Source organism: Apus apus, chromosome 10 (assembly GCF_020740795.1).
Source record: "Apus apus isolate bApuApu2 chromosome 10, bApuApu2.pri.cur, whole genome shotgun sequence".
Taxonomy (NCBI): domain Eukaryota; kingdom Metazoa; phylum Chordata; class Aves; order Apodiformes; family Apodidae; genus Apus; species Apus apus.
Genome location: NC_067291.1, coordinates 3842916 through 3862418, shown reverse-complemented (window position 1 = coordinate 3862418; position 19503 = coordinate 3842916). Strand labels below are relative to the sequence as shown.

Here is a 19503-nt window from a genome sequence, read left to right as displayed (position 1 = left end):
GGTCAGTTTGAGCTTTGGTTCCTAAGACTGTTGAAGGGCTTGTTCTGAAGAACATCTCCCACCCTAAGTGTAGATACCTGCTAAAAGTGAAAAGCAAGCATGGTGTGTAAGACTGCCTCCACAGAAGTGTGAAGACTTCAAAAGGAGCTGCAGATAAGAGAGGGATGACTGCCTACTACTTTTTTCATTCAAATGAATTAAAAGGATGATGTTTTCAAAAGCTTTTAAACAATTCCCTATTTATTCAGGGTCTGATAATCTGTTTGGGACACTGCTGTCAGGTTTTCAGTCTTGCTCCTCTTTATTTAAATGACAAATCTTCAGTATCACTTACTGAAAGCTATTAATACTGTAATGCACAAGGAACTAACCAGAAATGATGGTTTAATTGCCCAAAGCTATCTGAAATTTAACTAGAGAGCTGTTCATGTAAATAAGCACAGACTGATAGATACGTACCCAGCAAAACCTCATTTTTTGGTATTCTTTCAACACATTCTGCATAACTCCTTTTCTCCTTTCCCTCTAGTGGCCGTACCCAGAATTTGCCACACAAAACTTTCAGTACTCTTGAGATCAGTAGCCTCTTTGCTGTGTGTGTAATTCAGGATAACTCAATAAATCTTACCTAGTTCTCCCCCAGAGATGGAAAAGTCTCTTGGCAGGACTATCCATTTTTGAATACAATGAACCCTGTTAGTAGCATTCATGTTGACTTTGTTGATTCCCTCCTGAATGGCCTGGTAGATTGCCTGGTCTCTGGTAGCTACAATCTCTGACACTTTGGTGGCTTTACTGCCAGTCTTCTGGCAGAAGTCTCTTGCTTGCTCAGTGAGAATGTCGGTGGGATCAGATGTATCTGGGTCCAGCACACTCTAAAATATCAAATGAAGTCAATCATCAAATGCTGACACTTAGAAGGCATTAAATGTTTCCCTGATCAGGTCCCCCCCTCAGCATCAACACCCAAACATTCTGTAAGGCTTAAAAAGCAGAAACACCTACAGATGAGAGTGCTTGTCTTTCTACTTAGCTACCAAATGCAAATGTTTTTTGGCTTATATGCAGATGACACAAACAGACTTAAAACATGTCAATGAATCAGGCAATAAAGTCCATCTATAGACTTTGAATTTCTACCTTATTTTCCCAATTACTCCACAGCTGCAGGGGAACTCTTAGCTCATCATTTATTTGACTAACCACGGGGTAATGCAAACAGCATAAAATAGAAGCATTCTTTGAAGTTAAACTTCTTAAATTAGTACCCCTATTGTATTGTACCTGGAGATAGGGAGTGTCAGTCCTAAAGGTAAACAGCTTGGGATGTTTATGTAATGTATGTAATACAGAACATGAAGTGCAATTGTTTTAGAAAAAAGAGATTTCTCAATTGCAGCATATGCCACAGCCAAGCTACTAATTATTTTGTTCTACAGTTGTCCTTCTTGTGTTGTATGAAAAGAACAAATTGTAAAGAGGTATTTCTCTTAGAAACTGTTTTTGCCCGTAACAGAAACATTTGTTGCCTTTGCTCCTCTCTAAGAATAAAAGCTACTCTTGTGCTGTTACAGAAACTTCTCACTCTCAACGTTTCTTAATTAAAAGTTTGCATTTGAATAAAAAAATAGGTTTTATTATATGTGTAGGAGAAACAGCAGGAAACATGTAGATGTTTAGCAGATCATATACCCACAAGAAGTTAAGACCATCAGGATTTGTTCTGTAGTTGCTATCATTTCTTTTTTCCCCCCTCCACTAATATACTCTCTTCTTGTTTAGTTAGGTGCAGGTATATATTTTCACTGAAATAAATACTAAAACTGGTGTACCTTTAGGGTCAGCAACATTGACAAAAACTTCTTTTTATCTCCAATCACCATAGCATTACTAACAACTGGGAGTTCTTTTTTAACAGCATCTTCAATTGGAATTGGAGGCACGTTTTCACCTCCAGCTGTAATAATCAAGTCTAGGCAAAAAAGAAAGGCTATTAGTTGAATTCAAACACATACTGAACACCAGGTTGATATCTGGATTAACCCACTTTTCTTATTCTGACATAAAAAATAACACTTGTTGGTTTTTTCAAATATAATGTTTTCAAAGGGAACAAAGCCTATTAATTACTTTCAAAAGAAAAAGGCTAGTACTTTTCAAATACGTGCTCAAGTTCTCAGATCTCCCTCAGTATAACTTATTTGCTCCAGATAATTTTTTACAGAATCCAAGTTACAGGTCAGAAATTCTCAGGGTACTGTTGCATAAACTAGAATTTTTCTGTGAGCAATCATCTCTTCCAAAGTAGCACAGGGATTTCACTCTATTTTGCTGTTGACAGCTCACCAAAAAGCAAGTTTGTTGTTAACAACATGACTAAAACAAATTCTTAAGGCCACCAAGAGGGGTCAGACAAAAACAAGTTACTACTGCAGGAAGGCTCCATAAAAATTACATGAAAAGACACGGAAGCAACATGGGGGGGAGAGGAGTGTGAGGAGGGACAATTAAAGACCTAAGAGAGGAAGGTTGGAGTGAAAGTAATGATTCCTGCTCTGCTTTTGACAGGAGAGGAATACAACACTAGACTAGAATCTTAAGTGTTTTTCAGATTTGAAAACAATCATACTGATACCTTTAAAGAAAGGTGCATTTTTATTTGAGTACATTCATTCTGAAGTGTAATACAGCTATTAAGTTGAATTATTCCAAATTTGAGTATTATCTAAGTAAATTTCAACTCCTTGCTGTGACTCCTAACTGTTCTCAAAGAATAGTCTTTGCAGCATTGCAAAACTGCAGACAAATGGTGTACCAGTCCCTTGTGTAATAAAGCAGCTGACTGCATGTATTAATTATTGTGCTGGGACCTAATTCCCTGTCAGTGATAATCTTGAATTTAGATGCACTCCAGGGAATACAGCACCTTTCAGCAGGTTTGGGCCTTAGCATCTCTACTCCTCTACTGCCCCACGAGAACTATGACTAGAAATAACTTCCAGTCTATATTCAACCTTCTGGTATGGAACAGGCACTCATCACACAACTAGAAAAATTATTTCTCTCCCTGGTCAACACACTGCACAGATGTGAGGAAACACAAGTAGTGTTTATAAAATCAGAGACTTCTGTCAAACCACAGACACAAACCCAGGTCAGTTGTGCATCCAAACTTGCAAGAGGTCTTTTTTTCCCCCCCCCCCCCCTTTCATTCACCCTTAGTCATTGCCTTAGTTCTGCCTTTGTCTTAGAGCCTCTACAAATATCTCTGGCACTTAGTTTTTCATTGTGTGAGATGTTGGCTTTTTCCCAGCTGATCCAGTCAACTATAATAGTTCTAAAAACTTCTTCCATACTTCTAAAAATACTCCCCCTGTATGGACTTCTCCAGCTGCATCTTTGTGCTTTGCAGCTAATGGGTCCTGAAACTTTTAAGACCCCCAGATCCAAAAGAAGAAGTCCTGTGTCAGTCACTAGAAGAAAGGCTTCTTTGCTACCTTCTATTAGATTTTACTTTAGCTGGACTTGGATTTAAAACTTAATGAAAGCTGACAGACAGGTATTTTATCCCAGATGGCCTACCTGTCCTGTAATTTAGAGTTACTGTTATTAGTTCTGCCATCAAGGAAGATACAAATGAAACACAAATGTTATGACAGAATGGGACTAGGAATTGCTAACTGCTATGCTAAAGGAAAATGAATCAGACAAGAAAGCAAGTTAAAACCAAGATAGCTGCATTTGGTGCAGGCTATTAATAGTACCTACTTCAATCCTGATTCCTAAGAGGACACTCTGTCATCCTATGACAAATTCACTGATCCATGTTCTCTCCCTACTGATTCATCGTATATTCTAAGACAACAGTTACTCAGTTTTTAAATCTTCTTCATTACATCTCGACTGCAACCAGTTCCACTCTCTGAATATCTATCATAGAATCATTAAGGTTGGAAAAGATCTCTAAGATCATCAAGTCCAACCACCAACCCAACACCACCATGCCAACTAAACCATGCCCTGCAGTGCCACCTCCACATGTTTTTTGAACACCTCCAGGGATGGTGACTCCACCACCTCCCTAGGCAGCCTGTTCCAGTGCCTGACCACACTTCCAGTAAAGAAATTGTTCCTAGTACCCGATTTGAACCTCTCCTGGCACAGTTTGAGGCCATTTCCTCTCATCCTATCACAGGTTCTGTGGGACAAGAGACCAATCCCCACCTAACTACAACCTTCTTTCAAGTAGTCATAGAGAGCAGTAAGGTCTCCTCTCAGCCTGTGACCAGCAGCCAGCTGGATTTAACTGCATTCACTGCAGTTCTTTGGGCTTGGCTGTGATGGTGAGTGATAAAAGATTCCAGGTAAGTAATGAACAGCCTTACCCACTTTAGACTTCAAGCCATGTACTGTAGTAATACCTAGGTTTATAGCTTCAGCTTTGCCTTCTGCTCTCAAGGTTCTACACTAGTCTCTGCAAACACATCACCTAAGGCACCCCAGGAACCTGGCTCTGGCCCACAGCCACAACTTTTATATGACTGAGGGTTGTCTCTCCTTACTCTCTAAACATTCTAATGTGAAATTAAGGCAATTTAGCAAGATTCAAAGGGAGACTGGACAGCTTAATACAACATTAGAATCAATGAAGACACATGAAACCTGCATTATTATTTTATATGACTAATTGTACTTAAGTTCTAGGAGATTAAAAGCCTCACTGCAGGAACTGAATAATCTCCACCTATTACAGACTAGAGGGGAACCTTTCCTGAATAGGGCACACCGTGGCTTCCTCATTGGCAAGTTCATCTTCCTATTGGGTCAATGCTGCTGGCATTAGGGGAAAGACACTTAATTTAGATGAGTCACAACTGACAGCTGACTGAACAGTTACCATAAACATAGAGCAAGATTTTGCTTATTACCTTTAATTCTTCCAGTGACATAGAGAAAGCCATCCTTGTCTAGTTTTCCTAAATCTCCAGAATGCAGCCACCCCTCCTCATCAAAGGCTTCTTTTGTTTTGTCTTCCATATTTAAATAACCCATGAAAACAGTCCTTCCCCAGAAACAGATTTCTCCATTGCCTTCCACATCTTCATCCACCAATTTCACCCTGCAGCCAGGTGCTGGTTTACCACAGCTATTGGAGAAGGGCATTAAAAAAACACAAGGAGCACAGAAACATTAAATACAATATTGATCAGACATCTAACATACCAAATCTCTGAACTGATAAAATATTAGTGACTGTAAATAACACCCTGCTGTAACTGCCTGAAAGCCATGTAGTATTAATTCACTAGGGCAGATATAGAGTATCCAAGCACTTTTTGGCTGCCTTGTGCTTCCTGGCTTTTTCCCCCCCCCCTCTCTGTATCTCCAGGCATAAAAACACTTTTATGTTTGAGGTCTTGCACTTGAAATGACCCTACCCTGGGCCAAGACTAGGATCTATGTCAGATTCAGTCACTGTGTTCTGCATATAACCCTGCAGAGCCACTTCCAGTGCTCTCGGGCTGGCATGCTATGGGGGCAATGTGTCTGCCTCCTGACCTGGAAGTTATTCTGCTTCCCAAATTTACAACAGAGTGCCAATGCACTGAGAGAAAATGAAATAAGCAGTAAGATCTTTGCTGAACCTAGAAAATACTCTTCTCACAGATATAATGAACATACCATAAAAAAAAACCCCAAACCAAAACAACCAAACAATCAAATTACCTGTGCTGCCTGTAATTGTAAGGCCCAGAGAGGCAATGTGGGCCTGTGGTCTCACTCATCCCATAGGCCTCATACAGGGTTATGTTCAGACCCAAGAAGAAATACAGTGTTTCTGTATTGAGAGGAGCAGCACCAGAAAAGTGCTTCTGACAGCAAGAAAACCCCAGTGCATTCCGTATTTTTGCAAGCACTAAGTAGTCTGCTAACCTTGTCCAGAGCTGCTTTAAATCACTGCTGAATACAAAACACACAAGAGCAGGAGACAGCAAGTCAGAGCAACCTAGGAAATTTCCAAGACAAATTCAGGCACAAATTTTCTTCAGAGATACATTTGCCATTTGATTTTTAGTGTTAACAGACATTACAACAGTAAGAACAAGCTACATATTTCTCCTTTTTTCATCCATTCAGTTTCTTCCATTGCACTTTCAACAGTCACCTGTGTTTAAGATCAGCCCACTCTAATTGCTAACTACATGTCTCCTCTTGTATTATATTTGTTGTGTTGCCAGTCCAACTTTAAACTGTTTCCACGTAGAGATTCACTGATGCTACATAGTTTATTACAAGCAGATGCTACTTTCAGATTGATGGAAAACTCACTCATTACAATACATACCTCCTTGAGCAGTTTAGGTTTCTCTCTAAGCTAAGTGACATAGCCCAGGACAGCATTTTCTTCTTCATAAATCCTGACTGAGCAGAGGCATCCTTTAACTTCTCCATGATTTTCTCCCATACTCGAGGAACTCCCATGTGAGATGTTGGCTGCACTTCCTTTAGTGTGTCGATCAAGCTGCCCTGTTAAAATCATTCAATCATTTCAAACCATTGCAAAAGGTCCACAGCAGTGATAGAGAGGTTTGGTGATGCAGCCTGCACCTTGCAATGCCAACACGTAGAACATTACTAAGCAGGTAGGACATAAAGAACCGCTGAACCTGCTTCAGACACATGCACCAACATGTGCCACCTTTGACACACTGGGGAGGCATGTACACAAGAAAAGAAAACACATGGGTGGTTTAGCTCCTGCTGCCTCCCTTTCCTCAAAAAATCGCTTACACTTCTTTTGCTTTACATGCATATTCTTCTGCCTTAATAGAAGCTTCTGGATCTGCATTAAACATTTCATTTGGAGCCTAGAGCACTGGATAACAAGCACAATGGATTTTATTTTTTCCATAATTCTTATAGGAATGGACTCACAATCTTCACTTTCTGCACCTCTTCAAAAGCCATATTCTCTCCTTGGAATTTTTTCTAAGAGGAAGAAGTGAAACTTATTTAGGTGCAATGCAAGACATATACCTTCAGAGCATCTGGCTCAGCAAAGTAAACTTGCTCTCCCCATTTGATTCCAGTCCACAGGTCATAAATCTGTGCAGCTATGTGGCTGAGTGGGAGATAACTGACTATAGACTCCTGTTGGACCTCTGCAGGTTGCATATCTCCTGCTCTGCTGCAATGTGCTGATGTCCAAGTTATCTGTATAAATAAATAATAAAACAGATTAGGTATGGTGGTGGTGTTTTTTTTTCCTTTTAACACAAACTAAAGATCCTTATGTTTTGCTAATGTAACTATGAACAACATGTGCTCACTGAAACTGCTGAAGACACTGCAACCTTTGACAACATACCAGACTGTCAGTTCCCTGGAAGACACTCAAGTGAAAAGCAAGATGAACTCAGCAGCAACAGAGACTTGCAGATAACATAAGTAAATGCAGTCTTCCTGCTGCCTGACTGGGCTATGAATGCTACCAACTGCCCACACTATAGCAGCACACTGAGCAGGACAGACATGGGCTGGATGGACCAGAAGTAAACCCATGTGCCCCTTCTTCTGCAGCTCTCCTACAGTGCACACTTTCTGTCAAGCTGGCTCTTCTCACCAGTGCTGTGTCTGTATGTTAAGCTGAAAAAGAACAATAAATATTCAGTGATCAGTGAGCTCAAAGGACAGTTTTGTATCAGCAACAAGTTGTCTTGTATTTATCATCACCTGGCTGAGCACTAACAAGGAAGACAGCAACTGTCACCATGGTGGTTCAGAGGTGACACTTCCACCATCACCCCACGAGCAGCACTGCCTATGTGATTTTTTTAAGATCTGCTGCATGACTTCTTAGTGAAGTTGTGTGATGCTTCCCTCCCTTCTTCCTAATTCCCACTGTATGTCAGAAGATCGAGTTCAAAGATGCTGCATGTGCCCATACTCATTATGAGAACATAGTTGTCAGAGACTCATAGATACATGTGATGGTATCAGGGGATGAAAAGATGTGTCCAGTAAAAAAACCTACAAAACACACAGAAAAGGAACAGCTCTTTCTCAGAGGAGTCTGTGATCTAAAATGGGAAGGGCAGGACACAGAAATGAGATCACTCAAGAAGGCAGGGAAGAGACACAAATCACATGCAATACCTGTTATCACTGTATGCTCCTGCCAGCTCTTCTCCTTTGTAATAAATTAGAAGGTAGGAGTGCACATTTGGTGCAAGGAAACAGATTCTTAAGCAAGGTTTCTAAGGAGCACCAGGTTGATGTCAGGCCAGTCCATTCCACGTTTAGATGACAGCACTGAACAAGTGGCTATGGGAGATTTACACAGTAGGCAGAATGGGATGTCTCTGAGATATGGTTATAGCGATTGTTTTCCTCCTTATCCTCCAAAGCCTCACACCATGCAGGCAGCCTCACAGCAGGTCTGTGTGGGTGCAGGTACAACTGACACAGCACTGGTTTTGCACATGGACAGTGGCAAGCATCTTTTGACTAAAGAAGGCAGCAACACAGTTACAGGCAAGGCATGTTTTCCACCACTTGTCAAAAATAGCCTGTTTGTGATCAGTAGCCAAGAATAGTTTGGCAGCTAACATGGAAATGACACCAGATTCCTTTGAGATGGAAGAGCACAGGATTTGCAACATCAGATCAGTGTTTTTGTCTATCAAGTCCACTGTGTTCTACATCCAGTTCCTACTGTACTGATCCCCTGTATTTGGGTGAACCTCTCCTCACAGTGTGCAGATCTGCAACAGCTTCTGCGTTCTGAGAGGCCACAACTCCACACACTGTGTTCAGACAGGCTCCCTGCCACCTTCCACTCCCACTCAGTCACCTTTAACAAAAAATTTAAATATGTAAAAAACCAAAACAACTACAGTCCAGATCTTTGCTACCAGATCTCTGAGGAAAGTCCTTTGCAAATGATTTTGCTTTTCTCCGTAACTGGAACGTTTTCTGTTTGCATCAATGCAGGCAGGGCTACTTGAAGTACCAGGACTAACCACTAGAGTTGTATTATTCTCCAGTGATAGATGTAGAAACCTAAGTCTAGAAAGATAATGCCGAAGGAAGAACCACACACATCCACCCCCCATTTTAATAACATTAGCAAAACCACTTTATGAGGCTGTTTTGATAGCAGCTGGCTGACATATATGAGCTGCTTGTTTTAAGATGACCTGTGACATCACCTGAAAGACTTGATGGCAACCTGTGAATTGCATTTATAAATACATGCACTGTATCTCACAAAAAAACCAGTGAATCAAAAACCAATATTCCTAACAAACTGTTCAACCTTGTTAAGTGCTAGTTTGAACGAAGCTTCATTCTTTCCCATGCTTATCCTTGGCCAGACACAGCTGGCTGCACTTTGCATACGGTTTTGTAGTACACTATCCATGCTGCATAACCAAAAGGATTTCAAGGCTCTAGTGTGTACCAGTCAACTCCAAACACAGGAAAAAATATCCTCATACTTAATCTATGCCTAAAGCACATACGTTGTCATGACTCAGCATGGCTCCTTTTGGTTTCCCAGTTGTTCCAGATGTGTATATTAGTACACAGCACTGATTCGGCTTTTGGGAGTTAATAATGTCATCCAATGTAGCATCAGGTAGGTCCTTTCCCAACTCCAGAAACTCTTCCATCTAAAACACATAACAGAAAACGCATGATAACAAATGGCTTCTTACAAGTGGGAAAGTATTTTGTCAGTCCCCAAAATGGCAGAAAACTTCAGCTCTGAACATGTTTCAAAGGGAAGTTTGCCCAGTTCTTGCGTAGGTAGAAATATGGTAAGACTAGTGTAGAACTTTGTGTGAATTGCAAATAGACTATCTGAAATTGTGCTGCCATGAACATTTTCAGAGTCTAAGAAGGGAATGGGAATACTGCTTCTCCTCCAAGATGGATACTGTGGGCAAGTCATAGAGACTAAAATGCTGTTAGTCTCCCACAGTGTTATTTTTAGTCTTATTTAAAGCAATCGGGACACAACATTTTTGAGTACACTTCTGACATTCCATCTAGAATTCCCTTGTCCTCTATATAAAGCAATGGGATGAAAGCTTCTTTGTAAAAGCACAATTATCCAGATGTATGAACATCTGCCCAAATTGTCTGCTATTTAATAGCAAACAGAGCATACGCTGCTGGTCACAACTTCCACTCAAATCTGGCTCAATCTAAACTTAGCTAAACCTTTTATGCTGCTGGACCCTTGTGCAAAATGGGACAGCAGAATGTTGGACCTGACCCTCTCTGTTGGTTGCTCCCAGATACTTCTCTTGCACACACCTGAAATGCTGCTGAGGGCACCATTGATTTCAATGCTCATTGAAAACTGGGGTGTTAACAGTTTTTAAGAAAGTCAATAACCAAACTGTCAGTTCCACACTGGAATCAGATTATTTATACTGTGCTACAGAGCTGTTATTCAAATGCAAGATGCAGCACATCCTCTCTTCAATGATTTCTTGGAAATATACCTAGGACCACATAGCTGTGAAGGGGATGATGCAAAGGACAGCAGAGGTAACAAAGGAGAGTCTGTGCTTGAGCGGGAGTTATTTCCTTCAGACCTCTGCCACTGCACTACTAGGGCTGCAATAATCAGCCTCTCTGGTACCCAGACTTCTTTTTCTTGGGTGGCAAGGCTGGCCTAAAGGATTCTTCCAATTATAAATCATCAGTTTTAGACTTTTTTCCAACAAACCACTCTCTGAAAAGCGAGGCAGTACAACACACAGTTCTGTAGCAAGTACAAGGTTTGTCACATTTTATCCCTTCCCAGAGAATGTGGCTGCATCAATTTCACTAACTCCTGAAAATCTGGAGGCCTCAAGGATGTCATTGTTTCTTTGTCACTTAGCAGTTGTTCCTGTTTTCCTGACCTTACTGTCTTCTCATAGTGGAATGTGTTAATCACTGTGAATCTGTTGCCTAGGCTTTGTTTACTGAATAGTACCTGCAACAGTGCTCCCATTCTGCAGTATGACAGTCACACACACTTACTGACTTTGCATTTGCCTTCTGGAAACAAGCACTGATGAGTGAACGAGGGCTCTGTCCTTACTGCAGCAATTGCTCATTACTTGTTAGTGTCCAAATTGCTCATTACATGTTAGTGTCCACTGGCAACACAAACCCCTTTTATCAAATGCCATGTAGTTCGAGTTCTTTGGTTTACATCAAACTTCATAAACAATCATTTCTGCCTTTGGTGATTGGATCTCTGATTTTTTCTATAGGCAGAAACAAAGGCTACTGTCAGACACACTCACAGCAACCCTTCTCCAGTGAGAAAATGGGCACATGACACCTGGACAGGAGCAGGTTCAAATATATCAGCTCTCAGGCATTTAGGTTTCAGCAACTGAATGCTGCTCCAGAACTCATTGATAGTTGAGGTAATTGGGGTTGTTTAGTCTGAAGATGAAGAGGTTGAGGGGAGACCTTATTGCTCTCTATGACTACTTGAAAGAAGGTTGTAGTTAGGTGGGGATTGGTCTCTTGTCCCACAGAACCTGTGATAGGATGAGAGGAAATGGCCTCAAATTGTGCCAGGAGAGGTTCAGATCGGCTACTAGGAACAATTTCTTTACTGGAAGTGTGGTCAGGCACTGGAACAGGCTGCCTAGGGAGGTGGTGGAGTCACCATCCCTGGAGGTGTTCAAAAACATGTGGAGGTGGCACTGCAGGGCATGGTTTAGTTGGCATGGTGGTGTTGGGTTGGTGGTTGGACTTGATCATCTTAGAGATCTTTTCCAACCTTAATGATTCTATGATTTTACTAATCACCCCTTTTTCTGCTTTAACTTTACCATGTGATACAAAGACTCTACATACACTAAGAAAATGTGCTCTTCTTTGTGGAGTCTGTAGTTATTTCTGTTCACTTGTTGCCTATCACCAGAAAGATTTGGGGCAAACAAAATGCAACTATCACCTGTAAAAGCACAAGTATTTTCATGCTCTTGGATCCAGTGTAACTAACCATGATTCAGTTTTCACTAGCACCAGTGGGCAACTTTTGTTTTTAATGGTCTGAAGACACACATTTCCACCTGAAGCCTATAGGTGTTTTGTTAATCCAGTCAAGTAAAAAACCAGAAGACACAAGACAGAGCTAAGCAAAGTAGCTCTTAATTTTAAATGGCAAGCATCAAACATGAAGTCACAGGTAAATTACAGAGAAAAAGCTGATGATACTTTTGAGTGTATTTGCTGGAACACAGCAATGTGTTCTAAATGGCAGACATCCCACATCTTAAACACAGTAGAAATTCAAAGAAATAGTACCCCTTGAATGATCACTCACTTCTAGCACTCACATACCGTATATAAATTTGGATGCCTCTCTGGAACAGAGTCCTTATACAGCACAACAGCTTTCAAGTGTGGCAGACGACTCCAGATCTGTTGGATTTTTAAAAACACATTCATTATTTATTATTCATATCTCATTGGGGATTTTTTTCCCCTAAAGTACTTGCCAAAACTGTAATGACTTGACAGTCCGAAGAAACCTCCTGCTTCCATCCACCCTCAAATATTGTTCCCTAAACTCACAACCAGCTAACTCAAAGGTGGGGGGGAGAGAGAAGGAGGAAAAAGCAGATGCTACATAGTTTGGTCTAGAAAATCTGTTCTCAGTGAAAACATTGAAAAAACAAAGAAACCAGTACCTTCTTAAGGAAAAAAAGGAAGCCATATGCACATTTTTAAGGATAAATAAAAATATAAAGCTGCAGGCTTGCAAGCAGACAGCAATGGCTGCTGCTTTCAGTAGCTCCTTCTCCACTTTGCGTGGCCTGCAGAGAGCACTGGACCCAGTGCCTCTTGGATGTCTTTGAATTAATCACTTTGAACTGATTTGATCCATCTGTGCTAATACAAAAGCAGTGGCTTGATGCTAGCTATTGTGTAAATACTGTGCAAATATTATTAGAAAGGTGATTATTCCAATGTTGTTTTTTCAGTGTTGGGTTGTTAAAAAAAAAAAAAAAGAAATATGAGGAAATTCTGAACACTAGTACCCTCAATATTTAAATGGCAGGTCTTTACAAACTTGCATCATCCTAATCTCTTCCCTTTAAGTGGTCTGTGCTTTTTCAAACAGAATCAGGTGGTGACATCATAAATATAGGATCAAATGTAGTCTGTTTTTTTCCAGGTAAGTTTGCAGTGGACCAGCCAGTGAGCTCTCTGCTGGTGAGAGTCAGAATTGTTTAGATGGGAGCCACAGACACGACAGAGAACAGAGCTGCAAGCTACCCAAGAGCTCCAACACCAGATACCAGACTTCCAGGTAACAGCACTACCATGAAAGGCTTCACAATACAGAGAGTGAATATGGCATTTGGGACCAATGCAGCCCCAAGAAACAAGAAAATTATGGCTTTTAAATAACCATTCAGCCACCCTGTACCTGCATTATCTTGTCCAATTGTTTCTGATTTTCCACAACCATGATATTGGTTTTGCTGTCATGAGCAATGTAGTGGCAGGCCTCTGGAGAATTGGTTGTGTATATTCCTGTCACAATTCCTCTGTATCAAATATATATATAAAGGAACATATATTTATATACATACACACACATATGCATGCACTTAGTATCAAACAAGAGAATAATCAAAGATCAGTTGAAAGCTGAAAGAATATGAAGATGTTGAAGTAAATAGCAGCCCAGTTGTCATGTTTCTTTTGCATATTCAGATATGTAAGAATATCTACATCATATAGACATTGCAAAAATTAATCTCTGAACTCAAATCAGTAGAAGAGGCCCTAGGCTAGGATTCAGCATTTTAACTCCCTTGAGGCTACATGCAAGATAACTCTGGAAGTGTTAAAAACCCCAGTTATGTCCTTTCTCTGCTCCTGCTGCACACAGATACTAAGTCAAATTTCACTGCTGTGGAAACAACTTAAGAGGTAAAATCCACACTGCATTAACTGCTATGAGGACAGAAGAATCAGGCTAGTTAGTATTTATCTGTGACTTCATCTGCTTGAATGTATCTTGCTGTAGACAAATGTCACTAATATAACACAGGGAGTCTCACCTGTTTCCCATGTTTCAGTGATAAGATACTGCACAACATCTTCTGTGTGACAGTCACACAGAGGAGTGTCTGGGCTATTCTGGATATACTGACAGCTCCCAGAGGGGATTCTCCTCCTTGATTTGGCTCTCATGAGACCCCACCTGGAGCACTGTGTCCAATTCTGGAGCCCCCACCACAAGAAGGACATGGAGCTCATGGAGAGAGTCCAAAGGTCCATGAAGATGATCCAAGAGCTGGAGCATCTCTCCTACAAGGACTGGCTGGGAGAGTTGGGGCTGTTTGTTCAGCCTGGAGAAGAGAAGGCTCCAGGGAGACCTTAGAGCACCTTCCAGTGCCTGAAGGGGCTCCAGGAAAGCTGGGGAGGGACTTGGGAGAAGGGTAGGGAGGGAGAGGACAAGGATGAATGTATTAAAACTGGAGGAGGGGAGATTGAGGTGAGACAGGAGGAGGAAGTTCTTTAGTGTGAGGGTGGTGAGACAACTGGCCCAGGTTGCCCAGGGAAGCTGTGGCTGCCCCATCCCTGGCAGTGTTCAAGGGCAGGTTGGATGGGGCTTGGAGCAACCTGGTCTGGTGGGAGGTGTCCCTGCCCATGGCAAAGAGGATGTAGATGATCTTTAAGGTCCCTTCCAACTGAAACCAGTCTGTCAATGAGCATGCTAATCAGCTGCAGCACAAATTCCAAGGTATGACACCAAATATTGATTTGCTGCGTTTTCAGAGCAAAACAGAAACTCACCAATTCCTCACCAGAAAAAAATCTTACCCAGCAAAAACAGCTCCAACAGCCGAGATGAACCATTCTGGAGAATTAAATCCAAGGATTCCTACACTGTGGAATCGTTCCAGACCAAGCTTAAAAATAATAAGCATGAGATTGTATAATAGAGGCACATGTAGCATGAAAGAGACATACAAATACCAACCATGGAAAGCTTTGGTTTATTTATTATTTTGGTATTGTCAGGAGTACAAGGCACATCTCTCTGCTGGTATCCACAGCAAAACCCCTGTTTATCAGCAATTAACATGGTCTGCATTTTCCACTACTTTCTTCTGTCTGGTTGAGCTCTGCTCAGAAAGGCCCAAAGAACAGAACTTCTCAATATGAACATAAGAATAATAAGTATTAATCTTACTCTAAGCTTAGAATATTTAAAAATTTGTCTTTACCTTGCCAAATTCATGACAGTGCTGCTTTCACCTGATTTTCTTTTTTGGAATCTCAAGGCCTCATGCTGAGCTTTGTACCCATTGCTCAGCAAGACAGTGCAACACAGCAGCTCTTCACCTGCAGTCAAGTTCCTTTGACAGAAATGTTATCTCTTTGACCAAAACCAATTTTCATCATTTTAATTTCAACAAAGACTATGACTGCTGATCTTCAGTTAATGGGAAAAGCATCTTGGGTTTTGTGAGGTAGGTTGTTTGTTTTTAAGGAGATAAAAAGGGAGAAAAAGGGATTGGATTTGTTTCCTGTACCTACCTTCAAGAAACTCTTGGCTGCTTTCCTGGAGAGGCAATAATACTCTGAAAAAGTTATCTTCTCCCACTTCCCATTCTTTTTGCTGGCCAAAGCATTAAGGGATCCATACTTTTCCAGGCTCTCCTTGAACATCTGATGAACTGTTATGGGAGTCTGTGGACACGATTTATCTATTCTCAGTCTGACTCTGCCATCAGCAAAGGAAGTCCACAGTGGCTCTGGGAAGAAAAGCATGATCATCAAGGTATTCTATCTAGTAATATTGTGTATCAAAAAACAAGAAGGTTGAATACAGACTGCAGGACTAAGCATAACTCTGCAACTTCCCAGCTTTGAGAGAAGGGCTTTCCAATGTTAATAACTATCAAATACTCCACGTAGAAAGAGGTATCTATTTCTCATCTTATTTTGTTCTGCCTCTTGAATCAAAGTGCCACAATACAGAACTATGCTGATCTTCTGTGTGTGACAGACACAGCATCACTTCCAGAAGAATCTGCTTGTCCTGCACAACCCACTCTCTGGAGTTAATGGAGTAGCTGGGGAATCAGAGGACTACAGAGACTTGAAAGATCTGAAACTTCTCACTCTGTTCAGCATCCAAGCTCCTTTTGCTTGTCATAGCTCTTTACTCCCTTCTTCTCCTCCCAGATATTCTCCTTCATTCTGCCCCTTGTTCCCCAAAACACCCCACAGATTTTTCCCTTAGCCTGTGTTCTAGCACATCCATCCACCCCACTCTTGTCTAGCCCTATTTCTCTGACATCTTTCACCTTTTGCTGCTCTTCCTTACTCTGTCTTTCCACCATCCACTTTTTCCCCTCTGCATTTTCCTCCTCTTGGCAGGACACAGGCACAGAGCACCAACTAATGTCACTTGGCTCTCACCACTGGTGCCAAGGACTGGGGCAGACCCCAGCATTCACAAGAAATGACTGTCTCAAAGACTCTGTTTGGCTCTTGCAAACCCAGCAAGAAGCAGGCTGAGTATCAATGCACTCCTTAGAGAATCTCGGGTTAGTAAGTTGGCAAAATTGTGGTGAATTCTCACAAGGAACACAGAAAACCACTCACAATTCCCTTACCAGAGAGCTAGTTCCTCTACTTCTGAACAAAACTGCTCAATAACATTTTAAGAATTTTTTTTATCCTTAAGATTTACTTTTGTAAATGAAGAATTATTTTTAGTATAAACATAAAAAATATATCTCCTGCAGAGAGCTGGTGGAAAATTTCAGACCAAAGAGCTTGGGTTTGTCAGAGTAACTGAAAACATGATTTTTTTTAGGTTTCTGATACAAGTTAATAAACATGATTGACTTTTACTATACTTATGGAAAGCAAAACCTGTAAAAAAAGCTCAGCTAGTATTTATACTATTTCCTGGTACCTCAGTGGCTGGAAAAAGCAGCTCTGGAGTGCACTTTTAAGTACAAGATGCCTCACAGCCTTCTCAAATATTATTCCTCTAGCTGCTTCATAGAGGGCTTGGAAACTACCTCTGTGACAATACAGCAACACATCAGCCATAGCTGCATCCACAGGAGTGCAGCCTCCCTCAAGTCAGGCTTGCAATCTGCACAGATAACCAGAGGCACAACAAGCTATTGCAAGCTCAAATATATACATTAAAAAAAAACACCACACCATAAAATAACTTGCTCTTGCAGAAAAAAATAACCACCTTTAATTACTTAGCTGTGTAGAAAAGCTCATTCATAATCAGCTGATAAAGCACAACTACTAAACTGAAAAATACTAAAACCAGTTTAGTTTGCTGCCAGCATTTGGTGAAACTATTTCTGAAGATTTCATTGCCCCATGCTATACCTTAGCATATGCAGAGGATTTTGGGGGAAAATAAATAGATAAATCCTTTTTCTACCCCTTCTCAGGTAGTGAGACAAAGACCCTGGTGCAGAAAGTGAACTGAGCAGTCCAAGCTGTGATGTGTGTCAACCCAGGATTAATGTTCCTGACTCACAGTCCTGCATTTGTTTCCTGACTATCCTGACAAACAGAAAGCAATAATGACAGTGATAAATACAAATAAAACTGCTTAATCTTCATGTGGCTTAACGTTCTCACGTGTAATTTGCATATAATTATTTTCAAAACACAGGTGTGGAGCTTTGCTTAGGTCAGTGGAAGAAGGGCATCACAAATCCAGTTTAGAAAACAAGTAGCTGTGAAGAATTCAAGGTAGACACAGATTTCATCCAAGTGTAAACTATGGCACCAAACAAATTTATGAGCAGTGAAGGCAAAGCAGTTGCTTCTGCACTTATCCCCAATCCTGGTGTGAAAAGCACAAGATAAGACCTGTCAGAGGCAGAAGCTTGTGTGAATCCAAAGGGTTACCTTCTGCAGTGACACACCTAAGCCCTGAGAAGAAACTCTGTATGATGTTCTGGCTTCCATATCAAATGGCAGGGATTGCAGGTGTGACTGGGCACAAGTGGGCAAGTGCTCTGTTGAAAACAAAAGAGCACCTTCCAAAGCTAAAATACAACATTCTAGACTGTGTATTATAAGAAACACCCTTGAACAACAAGTATCTCTCTTCAAGGGAACTGGAAATATTAGCAACATTCCTACAATAACAGTACAGAAGTTGCATAATTACTATCTCTTCACTGCACACATACAACAGATACTAGAACAGTTTCCGGAGAGAAGAGTGAAAATCAATCAAATCACTGCAATATCTACACACAGAACCCAAAATTGTACTTTGAAATTGGGTCTCTTTTTGCTTTTTCCTACACATTTTTTTCTGGTGTCAAAAAGGCATCTTTGATTCATACCAAAGATTAAGAACAGAATCAGTTTCACAGAGACTCAGTGAATCACCTTAATAATACACAATATATATTGCAAAGGAGTTAAATTTGAACTCCCATTCAGTGTCTGTTCTTGCATGTATCTGCAGGTAGAATGTAAATGTAATGTTTCTAAATCTAGACAACAAGCTAAATAATTCTGAAGATCTAACTATTCTGTCCCATGGAAATTGTAAAAGCAGCAGAACGTGAACCATATAGTCTACTGTAAGTTTGCAGAGGGATTTTGAGCTGAAGGCTTGCTCTCAGGAAGAGCCTGGGAAGGAATGTCTGACTAAATACTGAATGAACGGAAACTTTGGGAAAAGCAAAACAGGTGCTGTGCCTCACTAGCATCTGAAAGTTAAACTGCAATTTCCAGGCTGAGAATGAACTCAGTACCACCTGAAACTGAAGTGGAAATCAGATTAAAGATCCTTTATACACATTATCAGCATGGGTTCATTAGACACCCACAGATTTACAGAGAGTACAAGAAACAGTGAGACAGCATTTCAGGTCAAAGTACTTACTGCCACTGGAAGTTCTCTACACACAAGCAGAAAGGAATGTTTGTTCCTTTCCTCTCTTCCAGTAACTCCAGCTACCTGCCTTATACTTTGTACCCAAAGTGGTTTTTTCTATGTGACCTTGGCTTTTGTCCTTCATATGAAGGACTGAAGGTCAGGGATGCGGAGAAAAGATTTACTCCCAAAGAAGACTATTTTGTCAGATAAAAAATGGCAGAGGTTTTAGCCAGATAGGTCATCTTAACTCTGACTCCTTGAGCCTGTTCAAGTGGCTTTTTCACCTCATGCCATTCCATGAGCAGACTACAGCTTCTCTAACTCACAGAGGTGGTTCAGAGTAGTCTCCTCCACACAGTGTACACCAGGATGACTGTACTGCAGCCAGCCTTAGGAATTACTCTGAAGATCTCTGACCTAAATGTTTTCCATTTTAGGTGTGCAGTTTTGCACCAAAATGTAAATGTCAACAATAAACTTTACAGGAGGAAAAAAAATAGTTAAAAACTTTAACACACTAAAATATTTTTAAAGCTTTTAACTGATCTTTCACAATACAATCCTAAACTCAT

The 19503-nt window shown here is 40.8% G+C and overlaps 1 protein-coding gene across 4 annotated transcripts in view; it reads right to left on the bottom strand.

Moving 5' to 3' along the window:
- Positions 1–19503, bottom strand: part of ACSBG1 (acyl-CoA synthetase bubblegum family member 1) — a 33596-nt gene that overhangs the window by 573 nt on the left and 13520 nt on the right. For 2 of the 4 annotated variants that reach the window (XM_051628692.1, XM_051628693.1), the window contains exons 3-13: positions 15583–15800; positions 14863–14951; positions 13457–13577; positions 12364–12444; positions 9525–9674; positions 7039–7215; positions 6347–6528; positions 5728–5961; positions 4929–5146; positions 1833–1972; positions 629–875 (exon numbers count right to left, since the gene is read on the bottom strand). In XM_051628692.1, the coding sequence (XP_051484652.1) occupies positions 629–875; positions 1833–1972; positions 4929–5146; positions 5728–5961; positions 6347–6528; positions 7039–7215; positions 9525–9674; positions 12364–12444; positions 13457–13577; positions 14863–14951; positions 15583–15800 (1857 nt within the window). The remainder of the gene's footprint in view (positions 1–628; positions 876–1832; positions 1973–4928; positions 5147–5727; positions 5962–6346; positions 6529–7038; positions 7216–9524; positions 9675–12363; positions 12445–13456; positions 13578–14862; positions 14952–15582; positions 15801–19503) is intronic. The other 2 variants (XM_051628694.1, XM_051628695.1) reach the window with 2 other exon arrangements.